At 40.7% G+C, this 12,904-nt stretch overlaps 1 protein-coding gene across 8 annotated transcripts in view; it reads right to left on the reverse strand.

The window, feature by feature from the left end:
- Positions 1-12,904, reverse strand: part of sbf1 (SET binding factor 1) — a 186,387-nt gene that overhangs the window by 46,930 nt on the left and 126,553 nt on the right. For all 8 annotated transcript variants that reach the window (XM_073066693.1, XM_073066691.1, XM_073066694.1 and 5 more), the window contains 3 exons: positions 4,428-4,603; positions 3,901-4,037; positions 1,132-1,339 (listed from right to left, as the gene is read on the reverse strand). In XM_073066693.1, the coding sequence (XP_072922794.1) occupies positions 1,132-1,339; positions 3,901-4,037; positions 4,428-4,603 (521 nt within the window). The remainder of the gene's footprint in view (positions 1-1,131; positions 1,340-3,900; positions 4,038-4,427; positions 4,604-12,904) is intronic.

Consider the following 12,904-nt stretch of genomic DNA (forward strand, 5'->3'; position numbering starts at 1 on the left):
GTGGCATTCAGATCTGGCAACCAAGTTAAATACAAGAGGTCCAGGGAAAATCTACAGAAGCCACCTCACATGCTAAGTGACAACTGTGGTCTCTACTTGACTCAATGAAGAATGCTCGACAGTTATGACAGCGCTTGAATGTAATCACCACCTAAAAAGTGAAACCAAGCAACATAGGAGATAACAAAACTTTCTCCCAGATGAGCTCAATGCCTTTGATGCTCACTTTAACCACCAAAATGTGGAGGCACCTTCACGAACTCCCATAGCCCCAGATGACCTTGTGATTTCAGTCTCTGAGGGCAACGTAAATGCATCCTTCAGGTGGGAGTGGGGGGTAAATCCTTGAAAAGCACCAGCCCAGATGTGGTACCTGGCTGAGTACTAATTACCTGTGCTGATCAACTAACTGAAGTGTTTACCAACATCTTTAACTTCTCGCTTTGACAGCCTGATTTTTTAACCTGCTTCAAGCAGCCTTCAATTATACCAGTGCCTAAGAAGAATATGGCAACATAATTCAACGACTATTATCCAGCAACACTTACATCCACAGTGATTAAGTGTTCTGAGAGGTTAGTGATGAAACATATCAACTTCTGCCTGAGAAGTGACTTGGATCCACTCCAATTTGCCTATAGCCACACAGGTCAACAGTAGATGCCATTTCATTGGCTCTTCACTCAATCCTGCAACATCTGTATGCATACATCAGGATGCTCTTCATTGACTACAGCTTGGCATTCAATACCATCATCCCTTCAGAACTAATCAATAAGCTTCAAGTCCGAGGCCGCAATACCTCCTTGTACAACTGAATACTCAATTTCTCACTGCAGATCCCAGTCAGTTCAGATTGGCAACATTTCTTCCACCACCACCCTCAGCACAGGTGCACCACAAGGCTGTATGCTTAGTCCCCTGCTCACTGTATACTTATGCCTGTGAGGCTAATCACAGCTCCAATGCCATACTTTAAATTTGCCAATAACACCACTGTCAATTAAACACTTATGTGGCAAGCAATGTTCCTTTAGGAACACTTCCAAAATTGTTTTATAAACTTCCAAATTTATTTAATAACATGACCCAAGAGCTTCTCCACCCAATTGAGATTATAAGCAAACTTACCTCTTGCATACCCCATACATGCGATTCACTGTTGTTATTCGAAACGGTTCATTCTTTGACCGTGTCAAACTATTACTGAGTGTACCCAAGCCCAGCCGCTGATAGTCACGACAACAAGCTCGCTCGACCATGTGGCTCATGGTTGATTTATCTGATGATCTAATTGTGCTGGAAAGAGTCATTGCACTTTGCTCCATCTCCTCTGAAACTACAAAAAAATAGTCTCATGTAAGGGTGAGAACGGTAGCTGCATATAATAAACATTTTCAGGAAAAGCAAGACTCTTGTAGGGCGCGTGCTCAGAGTGGCACTAAGGCAATGCTGCACTGTGGGAGGGGTAGTGCTTTACACCTGAATCTGTCCCTCCTTTGAATGCAACACCTCCACAGAATAGGCCATTTTAATTTGCACACTTCAACAGTGTGGTGTTCCTTCAGTTACACACCCCTTGCGTGTGCAGTGCTCTCTCAGTAAACAACATCCCAAAGAGGAGTACATCCTAACTCCCAAGAGCCTGTTCTGTCATTTTATAGCATGGTTAACCCTCTGCAGTATACATTCACTACAATATCTAAAAATCTACTTTATCATAGCCAATCCTGAAAATTTTCCTTATCTGTCTTAATTATTAAGCCCTTCTCCTGAGACCTTCTTCTCTATGTCTGGAGACTTTTACCAGAACAAAGAGCTTCTCAATATCCAACTTGTCAATCCCTCTGTCTGAATCTCATTTGTTTTATCGAGATATTCTTCTTTTTCTAAACTCCAGATCAACTCTTCTAGATCTCTCCTCAGATTTCTGGGACAATGCAGTTTTCCATAAGACACAGGAGCAGAATTAGGCCATTCAGCCCATCAAGTCTGCTCCGGCTTTCTATCATGGCTGATCCCGGATCCCACTCAACCCCATACACCTACCATTTCACCATGTCCTTTGATGCCCTGACTGATCAGGAAATTATCAACTTCCCCCTTAAATATACCCATGGACTTAGCCTCCACCACAATTTGTGATAGCGCATTTCACAGATTTACTACTTTCTGGCTAACAAAATTCCTCCTTACCTCTGTCCTGAAGAGTCCCCCACCATAAGAAACATATTCTCCACATCAACAGTATCTAGTCCTTTCAACATTTGGTAGGTGTCACCGAGATCCCCCTGCATTCTTCTAAGTTCCAGTGAGTACAGGCCCAAAACTGCCAAACACTCTTCATATGTTAACCCTTTAATTCCTGGAATCATCCTCATGTATCTCCTTTGGACTCTCTCCTTTCTGAGATATGGGGCCCAAAACTGTTGACAATACTCAAGATGCAGATTGACTAGTGTCTTATAAAGGGTCAGCATAATCTCCTTGATTTTATATTCTATTCCCCTTGAAATAAATGCCAACATTGCATTTGCCTTCTTTACCATAGACTCAACCTGTAAATTAATCTTCTGGAATCTTGCACGAGGACTTCCAAGTCCCTCTGCACCTCTGATGTTTGAGCCTTCTCCCCATTTAGATAGTAGTCCATGCTATTGTTCCCTTTACCAAAATGCATCATCATACGTTTCCCAACACTGTATTCCATCTGTCAGTTTTTTGCCCAGTCTTCTAGTTTGTCTGTCCTGCTGCAATCTCATTGCTTCCTCAGTACTACCTACCCCTCCACCTATCTTTGTACAAACTTTGCCACAAAGCCATCAATTCCATTATCTAAATCACTGACAAACAATGTAAAAAGTAGCAGTTCCAATACTGACCCCTGAGGAAGACCACTAGTCACTGGTAGCCCCTTTTATTCCCATTCACTGCCTCCTGACTGTCAGCCATTCCTCTATCCATGCCAGTATCTTTCTAGTATCCATCTAGTGCATTTACACCTCACTACCTCTAAATAAATCATCCTTGAGGCGGAGACAAGAACTGCACATTGTACACAATCCCACCAAAGTTTTGTAGAACTGTAACAAGGATTTTACTCCAAATTGCAATCAACAGATAACAACATACTGTTTGCCCTGAAACTGCATGGTGATATTCTGTTTCATAAACAAGATCCATCAAAATGCTATTTTCTCACATTTATAAAATTTCTTAAATATTCTTCGTACCAAAGTTAAAAACTTCACTTTATAGCCTGTCATGATTTTTTTTCATTTGTTTAACACAGTCACAAAATTCTTTAAACATTTTGGATAGAAAGCTCATTTTCCTACCCAGCCTTCAGTTTGTAACAAATGGGAAAGCCCTCTCTTCTTTCATCCAAGTGATCATTATGGATTAGAAATAGCTGATGACCCAGTACTTATTCCTCACTGTAGTGTCAAGTAAGAGCCTACAACTCAAAAATATCCTTTTATTTCTACCAAATTCAGATAATATATAACCCCACATACACACATTAAGTGGTAATTTACTGTGTGCCATTTTAAAATCCACTGATCTTAGTTTCTCCTATTTTTTTACTTCTCCAAAAATCTCTTAAGTATGTCAAACATGACTCAACTTCCATAAAACCACATTGTGACTCAGTGTCACATCCTGAATACTATATTTCCATTAATGAAGATCAATTCCTTTGCACTTGTCTAGCACATTCCTCAGGCAGTCCCATTGCTGTCCACTCAATCCACTTGGTGCCACCCCCTCACATAGTGGGTATGGACTACCTGATCTGCTTCACTGTGGGCAAGGTCTGGCAGGCAATATACCTCATTTTGATATTACCAGAGAAAAAGGCTGTGATCTGCGATCCACTTGTATAGAAATAGCACATACCAGAAATTTGGTCTAGGTTGTCACCATGGGCAGGAATGCCTCGTTGGTCCAGGGTTGGAGGTGTGAACTTTTTCCTAGTGACATACTGCCTCCCAATTGTTTTCTTTGCATTCTTCATGATATTCTTGGACATGGTTCTGAACAGATTGAATCACAATTCATTTTAATTTTAAAAGAAACTCATTTCTTTTATCAATTTGCTCTGAAATAATCATAGTACAAAGACCCAGCATTGATTTTGAAGATGTATTACCCAAACACAAAGGGGTCAAATGCCTAAGCCTAACATCCCACACTGTGAATTCTGCTCTGTGGAACCCTTTAGAGGTAACAAGCATCGAGTACAATGTAAACAAAAATCAGCACATTCAGCAACAAATTGAGGCTCTATTGTTATGGATTCAAAGCAGAGTGGGATTACTAGACTTTGTTATTCTGTGGATCCAGAAATGCAGTAAACCGTAAATGTATGAAGACCTGGCAGCACAATGTGTCTGCATGTTTTCCAACACACCTCTCCAACTCACCTCAGCGATGGGTTCTTCTCCTTTTGCTTCGGCTCTATTACTTGCTTAGCTGATTGGCCAGCAGTGAAGGCAAAGCTGCTGTGCACATACTGTGGATATCTCAGCTTGTGGATGTGCTTCCGAAATAGTTCAACCATCTCAGACCCCACCTCTTCATCGAAAGCTATTTTCATCAACTGTTGGAAATGATAAAGAACAGTCTTGGAATTTCTTTTATTCTGGTAAAAGAGACACCATCTAGTGCAGGGGTTCACAGACCCATTGGTTAATGCTAGGGTTCATGGCATTAAAAAAGGTTGGGGACCCCTGATCTAGTGCATTGGATACTCTCTGGTAAAGCTCTTTCTCTTACGTAGTGTGATCCCATTTGGTTTTATTAAGTACTGCAGATGAATATCAAGGCAAGCATTTACAAAAGTAGTGTTGGATACTGGCACAATACAAGTCATCTCTCTTGTTGATAAGGCTGGTGAATACAGTGCTGAAGGTGTTATATTTGAATGCATGCAGTATACAAGGTAGATGATCTTGCAGTGCAGTTGGGAATTGACAGGTACGACACTGTGGGCATCAAAGAGTTGTGGTTGAAAGAAGATCACAGCTGGGAGCTCAACATCCAAGGATATATATCGTATTGAAAAGACAGGCACGTGGGCAGAGCCAAGTGGGGTGGCTCTATTGGTAAAAAATTAAACCAAATCCTTAAAAAGAAGTGGGGGCCACAGTGGCATAGTTGTTGGCGTGACAATATTACAGCTCTGAGTGTTGGAGTTCAATCCCAGAATCCTCTGCAAGTAGTCTCTGTATGCCCTCCCCATGGAATTGATGGATTTTCTTCAGGTGCTCTGATTTCCCCCCACAGTTCAAACACTCAACAGGTACGTTAATTGGTCATTGTAAATTCTCCGGTGATTGAGTTTTGGTTAAATCGGGATTGTCGAGGGTTGTAGGGTGGCGCAGCTCAAAGAGCTGGAGTGACCTATCCTGCACTGTACCTCTAAATAATTAAATAAAACAAAATGACATGGGATCAGAAGATTTAGAATTCTCGAGGGTAGAGTAAACAAACTGCAAAGATAAAAAGACTCTGATGGGAGTTGTGTGCTGGACTCCGAACGGTAGCTTGGATGCAAGGTACAAATTACAATGGAAGACAGAAAAGCCATGAAAATGGGCAATGTTGCAATGTTACAATGGTCAAGGGGGATTGCAAAAATCAGGACATTATTGGATCCCAAGAGAAGGAATCAGAATCAGAATTAGGTTTATCATCACCAGCATGTGACATGAAATTGTTAACTTAGCAGCAGCAGTTCAATGCAATACATAATCTAGCAGAAAAAAATAAATAATAATAACTCAAAACATAAGCATTAATTGAAGGTAAAACAAAGGTGCCGGGAGGTAACTCATGGACGCTCTTTTTTTTTACTTTAAATGAGGCGTACACCTGTCACATGGTAGCATCATGACGTACGCAATTCACATATTTTTATATATAACCCCTGATGAATTATTTAAACAAATTAAGAATGCTTAATCAACATATTTACAATATTGCACAATTACTGAAATATTAAATACACAATAATCCTCACTGCTTAGCTATAAGCTCCAAGTCAATATAGAACGCATCTCAACTATACAACATATACTATATATGCACTATACCATATAAAACAACTACTTACAGACATCTGCAGCACAGTAGATTTTAAATTGTCCCATTAAGGCCTAAAGATTTAATTGCTATGGATGATCTCTTACTCTTGTGGGATAATATCTTTCCTGACAAAGGGTAGGGGTCACTGTTTGGCAGGAGAGGCTTGTGGCTGTGAATCTCTGGCTTTGGGGCCTCCTTTGTGGTGGTTGTAAGAGTTGTATCTGGGACTGCAGGAGGTGGATCTGACAGCTATGGATGCCTTTCTTTTGGATGTGTTGGGATCCTGAAGAGTGTGCATGGCAAGCTTCATTGATAACACGGACCATAATGTGGAAGTACAGTGTCTGATGTACACCATTCCCTTTACCTATTGCTTTGTCCATTGCCATTTCTTCCTGATCTGTAGTAACAAGCTAAAGGGGTGGAGCACAGTAACCAGGTTTGGCAGGAATCTGTTATATTAATTGATAAATCCTAAAAATGACCACAACTGTGACATGTCCTTTAGTTTTAGGGCATCCACTACTGCTTGAATTTTCTCAGCATACTTGTGTAAATCATGTGCGTTGATAGTGTGACCACAGTAGGTGATGCTTGGTTAAAAGAATTCACACTTGTTAGACCATAAGATAGAGGAGCAGAAGTAGGCCATTCAGCCCAAGTCTGCTCCACCATTCAATCACGGGCTGATCCAATTCTTCCAGTCAGCCCCACTCCCTTGCCTTCTCCCTATACCCTTTGAATCCCTGGCTAATCAAGAACCTATCTATCTCTGCCTTAAATGCCCCCAATGACTTGGCCTCCACAGCTGCCTGTGGCAACAAATTCCACAGATTTACCATCCTCTGACTATAGTAATTTCTCTGCATCTCAGTTCTAAATGAATGTCCTTCAATCCTGAAGTCATGCCCTCTTGTCCTAGAATCCCCTACCATGGGAAATAACTTTGCCATATCTAATCGGTTCAGGCCTTTTAACATTTGGAATGTTTCTATGAGATCCCCCTTCATTCTCCTGAACTCCAGGGAATACAGCCCAAGAGCTGCCAGACATTCCTCATACGGTAACCCTTTCATTCCTGGAATCATTCTTATGAATCTTCTCTGAACCCTTTCCAATGTCAGTATATCCTTTCTAAAATAAGGAGCCTAAGACTGCACACAATACTCCTTATAGAGCCTCAACATCACAACCCTGCTCTTATGCTCTAGAAATGAATGCCAACATTGCATTCATCTTCTTCACCACCGACTCAACCTGGAGGTTAACCTTAAGGGTATTCTGCAGAAGGGCTCCCAAATCCCTTTGCATCTCTGCATTTTGAATTCTCTCTCCATCTAAATAATAGTCTGCCTGTTTATTTCTTCCACCAAACTGCATGCCCATACACTTTCCAACATTGCCATTAAATTTGCCACTTCTTTGCCCATTCCCCTTAACTATCCAAGTCTCCCTGAAGGCTTTCTGTTTCCTCAACACTACTCGCTCCTCCACCTATCTTTGTATCACTGGCAAATAGCACAAATCCATTAATCTCATAGTCCAAATCACTGACATACATCGCAAAAAGCAGCGGTCCCAACACCAACCCCTGTGGAACTCCACTGGTAACCGGCAGCCAGCCAGAATAGGATTCCTTCATTCCCACTCTCTGTTTTCTGCCGATCAGCCAATGTTGCATCATGCGCTGAGCCCATAATCTTCCGATCTTTTCAACAATGTCTTGAGATACTGGAGATGTCTCTTGTCATCCTTACTGGTATCAATGATGTCATCCAGGTAACACTGAGTGCCTGTAGAGTCTAGCTGTAGAGTTTGGCATTGCTTTTGCCAAAGTGCAGGTGCAGATACCATTCCAAAAATAAACCTATTATAGCAATAAAGCACTTTGTGAATGTTTATGGTGAGAAACAGTTTGGACTTTTTCATCTCCATTTGAAGGTAGGCCTCAGCTTTGCTGAACTGTTTATTTCCAGAAAGGTTTGCAAAGGTTTGTCTATCCTTGGCAGACAATACTGATCTATTTTCTATACTGGGTTAATGGTGACCTTAAAATCATCACAGATCCTGAAAGACCTACTTTTCTTGGCTACTGGGACAAGGGCTGCACTCAACCTTAAAAAGAATTCCTTCAGCCTCCATCTGATCTAGTTCATTGGACCCTTTATCATGGATGGTATAAGTAATCGGATGGGCTTTGTAAAACTTGGGTGTGACATTCTTATTTAGCACAATGTTATGCTTGATTTGTTTGAGATTTCCAATACTATCCCCTGAACATTTCTGTGGCATCATCTTCTTACTTCACTTTCAGTTGACTCTTTTGCAGGGGATGTGGCATGCAAATAGTGGATGGATCTCCAGTTAAGTTGTAGTTGTCTCAGCCACTCACATGCCCACAATGCTGGCCCTCCTGTTTTTACCACATACAAGCCCAATGTGGTTTGTTGATTGTTACAATTCACTATTACAAATGTCAATCCCACAGGAGTTATCTTTTTCTCCAGTACAAGCTCTTAGTTGGGCATCTGTAGGTTTTAGTTCACCATCTTTGAAGTGCCATTCCAATTCATTTTGTGGAATGACTGAAACAGCTGAGCTAGTGTCCAATTCCATTTTAATTACTTTGCCAGTCACTTCTGGCACCAGCCATATTGTTAGTTTTCATATTGTAAACCTCAAGGCTACCCAGTCCTGCATTACTTGCATTTTTATTTCCTTTTTCAACAACAGTATGCAGATCAGTGCTCTTTTTGAAACTACAACTTAAATTTTTATCTTCTTCTCTTCCTTATGCAGTCTGTTTTTATTTGTCTGCCTAACATGCACTTTGTATGTGTCCTACTTTGTTGCATTTTCTGCAAGTTTTGCCTTCAAATCTGCATTGGTCTGTTGTATGTGGAACCCCTGACATAACAGTAATACTATTTGTTTGGTCAGACAAGTTTCTGTTTAGATGTTGCAATTTTGTTCACACTCATTTTTATTCCTGACTGGAGCACAATTGCATCTCTGTCTTTGATACAACTTCAACTGCTCTTTTAAATGTAAATTGTGTTTCAGTTAGAAGCTGTTTTTGAATGCATTCTTGTAAAATTCCACAAACTGAACAATCTCCCAGTGCATCATTAACTCCGTCACTACACTGACAATGCTCAATCTCTTCAATTCAGTCATGTATGCTGAAATCGACTTCCCTTCCTTTTGATTCCTCTTATGAAATCAAAAGTGTTCTGCAATCAACAATGATTTTCTTTCCAAATGTTCCTACACTACTTTCAAGATAACAGCAAAGCTCATTGCTGCTGGTTTGGCAGGAGCAGTTAAAATTTGAAGCAAACTATATGCCTTTAAATCCAATGCACTCAGCAAAATTGGCGCTGATTTCTCACTGGCTATTCCATTTGCTTTAAAATATTGCTCGAGGTCTTTATACATATTCCAGTTATCTGTTGTGTAATCAAACACATCTATCTTTCTGATATAGCCAGCCATTTCTGCTCTTTTTACCTTCCAATACTCATTGTTTATGAACCTGTGAGTTCTTCCGTGTTCTGACTCTTTATTTACTCAATCGGCTTTCCTTTCGTGAAGAAAACCTGCTGACCTGAAGTTAAAAAAAAAGTGCTGCACTTTTTAAAAAAAACTTTTTTTAAAAAAACTCAAATGTCTCACTGCGCTCCAACAGGTAGGTAGTCTTCTTGGGTTCATTTTAAAAATACCTCATTGCCACTGTTATGTTTAGTCACTCAAAAACAACATAAAACGTAATTGAAAGGAAAACAAGGGGAAAACAAGCCTGGAGATAACTCGTGTACGTTCATTTTTTTACTTTAAGCAAGGTGTATATATATCACGCGGTAGCATCATGAGATGCAATTCACACATTTTCTTACACATAACCCATAATGAATTATTTAAACACTTAATATCATATTTATAATATTACTGAAATATTAAATACACAACACTCAGGGTCTGAACAAGGTCATTGAAGAGACTGCAGATGCATTAATAATGATTTTCAAGAATCTCTAGATTCTGGATGAATGGAAAGGAAGGGAAGCAAAAAATTATAGGCCAGTTAGCCTTACTTCAGTGTTGTCAAGATGTCATTAAGGATGAGGATGAGGAACTTGGTGGCATACAAGTCAGCATGGTTTCCTGAAGGGAAAATCTTGCCTGACAGATGTCTAGGAATTCTTTGAGGAAGTAACAGGCAGGATAGCACAGGGAGAGACCGTGGATGATACTTCCCTGGATTTGCAGAAATCCTCTGACAAGGTGCCACAGGACGAAGCAGCTAAACAAGATAGGAACCCATGGTAGATACTAGCATTAACTGAAGATTGACTGGCAGAAGGCAAAGAGTGGGAATACAGCAGGCATTTTCTAGTTGGTTGCCTGAGACTAATGGTGTTCCACTGCTGCTGTTGAGCCTGCTATTTTTTTACATTACATTTTAATGATCTGGATGATGGAATTGATAGGTTTGTGGCCAAGTTTGCAGATAATACAAAGATAAGAGGAGGGGTAGGTAATGTTGAGAAAGCAGGGAGTCTGCAGAAGACATGGATACATAAGGAAAATGAACAAAGAAGTAGCAGATGGAATATAGCGCAAGGAAATATCTGGTCATATACTCTGGTAAAGGAAGAAAAGGCATAAATTATTTTCTAAACTGGAGTGAATTCAGAAATCAGAGTTGCAAAGGGATTCAGGAGTCCTCATGCAGGTTCCCTTAAACATTAACTTGCAAGTTGAGTTGGTAATATGGAAGACAAATGCAATATTAGAATATTAGCATTCATTTCAAGAAGACTAGAATATAAAAACAAGGATGTAATGCTGAGACTTTATAAAAGCACTGTCCAGACCACATATGAAGTACTATGAGCAATTTTGGGCTCTGTATCAAAAGAAGGACATGCTGTACCCAGGGAAAGTTTATAAAAGTGAACCCAGAAAGAAAGGGTTAATGTATGAGTAGAACTTTGTGGCTCTGGGCCTGTTCTCACTGGAGTTTAGAAGAATGCGGTGGGACGGGGAGGATCTCATTGAAGTCTACTGAGTATTGGAAGGCCTGGACAGAGTGGAAATAGAGAGAATATTTTCAACAGTGGGAGGGTCTAGGACCAAAGACACAGCCTCAGGATAGAAGGACATCGCTTTTGAACGGAGGCGAATGATTTTTTTTGCCAGAGGGTGTTCAAAGTGTGGAATTCATTGCTACAGCTGGATGTAGAGGCCAAGACATTGGGTACATTTAAAGCAAAGGTTCTTAATTAGTAAAGGTGTCAAAGGTTACAGGGAGAAGGCAAAAGAATGGGGTGGGGAGGGTGTTCAGAGAAAAAATAAAACAGCCATTATCACATAGTGAGCAGAATGAACCAATTATACTCGTCTTATAAATAATGAGCAATGAATCACCTTCTCCTAAATATATATCCGCTATTTAAGATGGGTGGGAGGCAGCAGAAAGGAAACTATAGACCTGTTAGCCTGACATCAGTGGTTGGGAAGTTGTTGGAATCCATTGTTAGGGATGAGATTACGGAGTACCTGGAGGCACATGACAAGATAGGCCAAAGCCAGCATGGTTTCCTGAAAGGAAAATCCTGCCTGACAAACCAACTGCAATTTTTTAAGGAAATTACAAGCAGGGTAGACAAAGGAGATGCAGTAGATGTGGTGTACTTGGATTTTCAGAAGGCCTTTGACAAGGTGCTGCACATGAGGCTGCTTAGCAAGACAAAAACCCATGGAATTATAGGGAAGTTACTAGCATGGGTGGTACATTGGCTGGTCGGCAGAAAACAGAGGGGGAATAAAGGGATCCTATTCTGGCTGGCTGCCGGTTACCAGTGGAGTTCCACAGGGTCGGTGCTGGGACCTCTGCTTTTTACGTTGTATTTGAATGATTTGGATCACAGTATTAATGGAATTGTGGCTAAATTTGCAGATGATACAAAGATAGGTGGAGGAGTGGGTAGTGTTGAGGAAACAGAGAGCCTGCAGAGAGACTTAGATAATTTAGGGGAATGGGCAAAGTGGCAAATGAAATACAATGTTGGAAAGTGTATGGTCATGTACTTTGGTGGAAGAAATAAACAGGCAGGCTATTATTAAGGTGAGGAGAGAACTTAAAATGCAGAGATGCAAAGGGACTTGGGAGTCCTTGTGCAAGATATCCAGGTTGAGTTGGTTGTGACGAAGGCAAATGCAATGTTGGCATTCATTTCTAGAGATATAGAATATAAGAGCAGGGATATGATATTGAGGCTCTATAAGGCACTCGTGAGACCACACTTGGAGTATTGTGTGCAGTTTTAGGCTCCTTATTTTAGAAAGGATGTACTGACATTGGAGAGGGTTCAGAGAAGATTCATAAGAATGATTCCAGGAATGGAAGGATTATCATATGAGGAACATCTGGCAGCTCTTGGGTTGTAATCCCTGGAGTTCAGGAGAATGAAAGGGGATCTCATAGAAACATTCCAAATGTTAAAAGGCCTGAACAGATTAGATATGGCAAAGTTATTTCCCATGGTAGGGATTCTAGGACAAGAAGGCGCGACTTCAGGATTGAAGGACGTCCATTTAGAAATGAGATGCGCAGAAATTACTTTAGTCAGAGGGTGGTAAATCTGTGGAATTTGCTGCCACAAGCAGCTGTGGAGGCCAAGTCATTTGGTGTATTTAAGACAGAGATAGATAGGTTCTTGATTAACCAGGGCATCAAAGGGTATGGGGTGAAGGCAAGGGGAGTGGGGAGGACTGGAAGAATTGGATCAGCCCATGATTGAACGGTGGA

This window comes from Hemitrygon akajei, chromosome 14 (assembly GCF_048418815.1).
Source record: "Hemitrygon akajei chromosome 14, sHemAka1.3, whole genome shotgun sequence".
Classification (NCBI taxonomy): Eukaryota; Metazoa; Chordata; class Chondrichthyes; order Myliobatiformes; family Dasyatidae; genus Hemitrygon; species Hemitrygon akajei.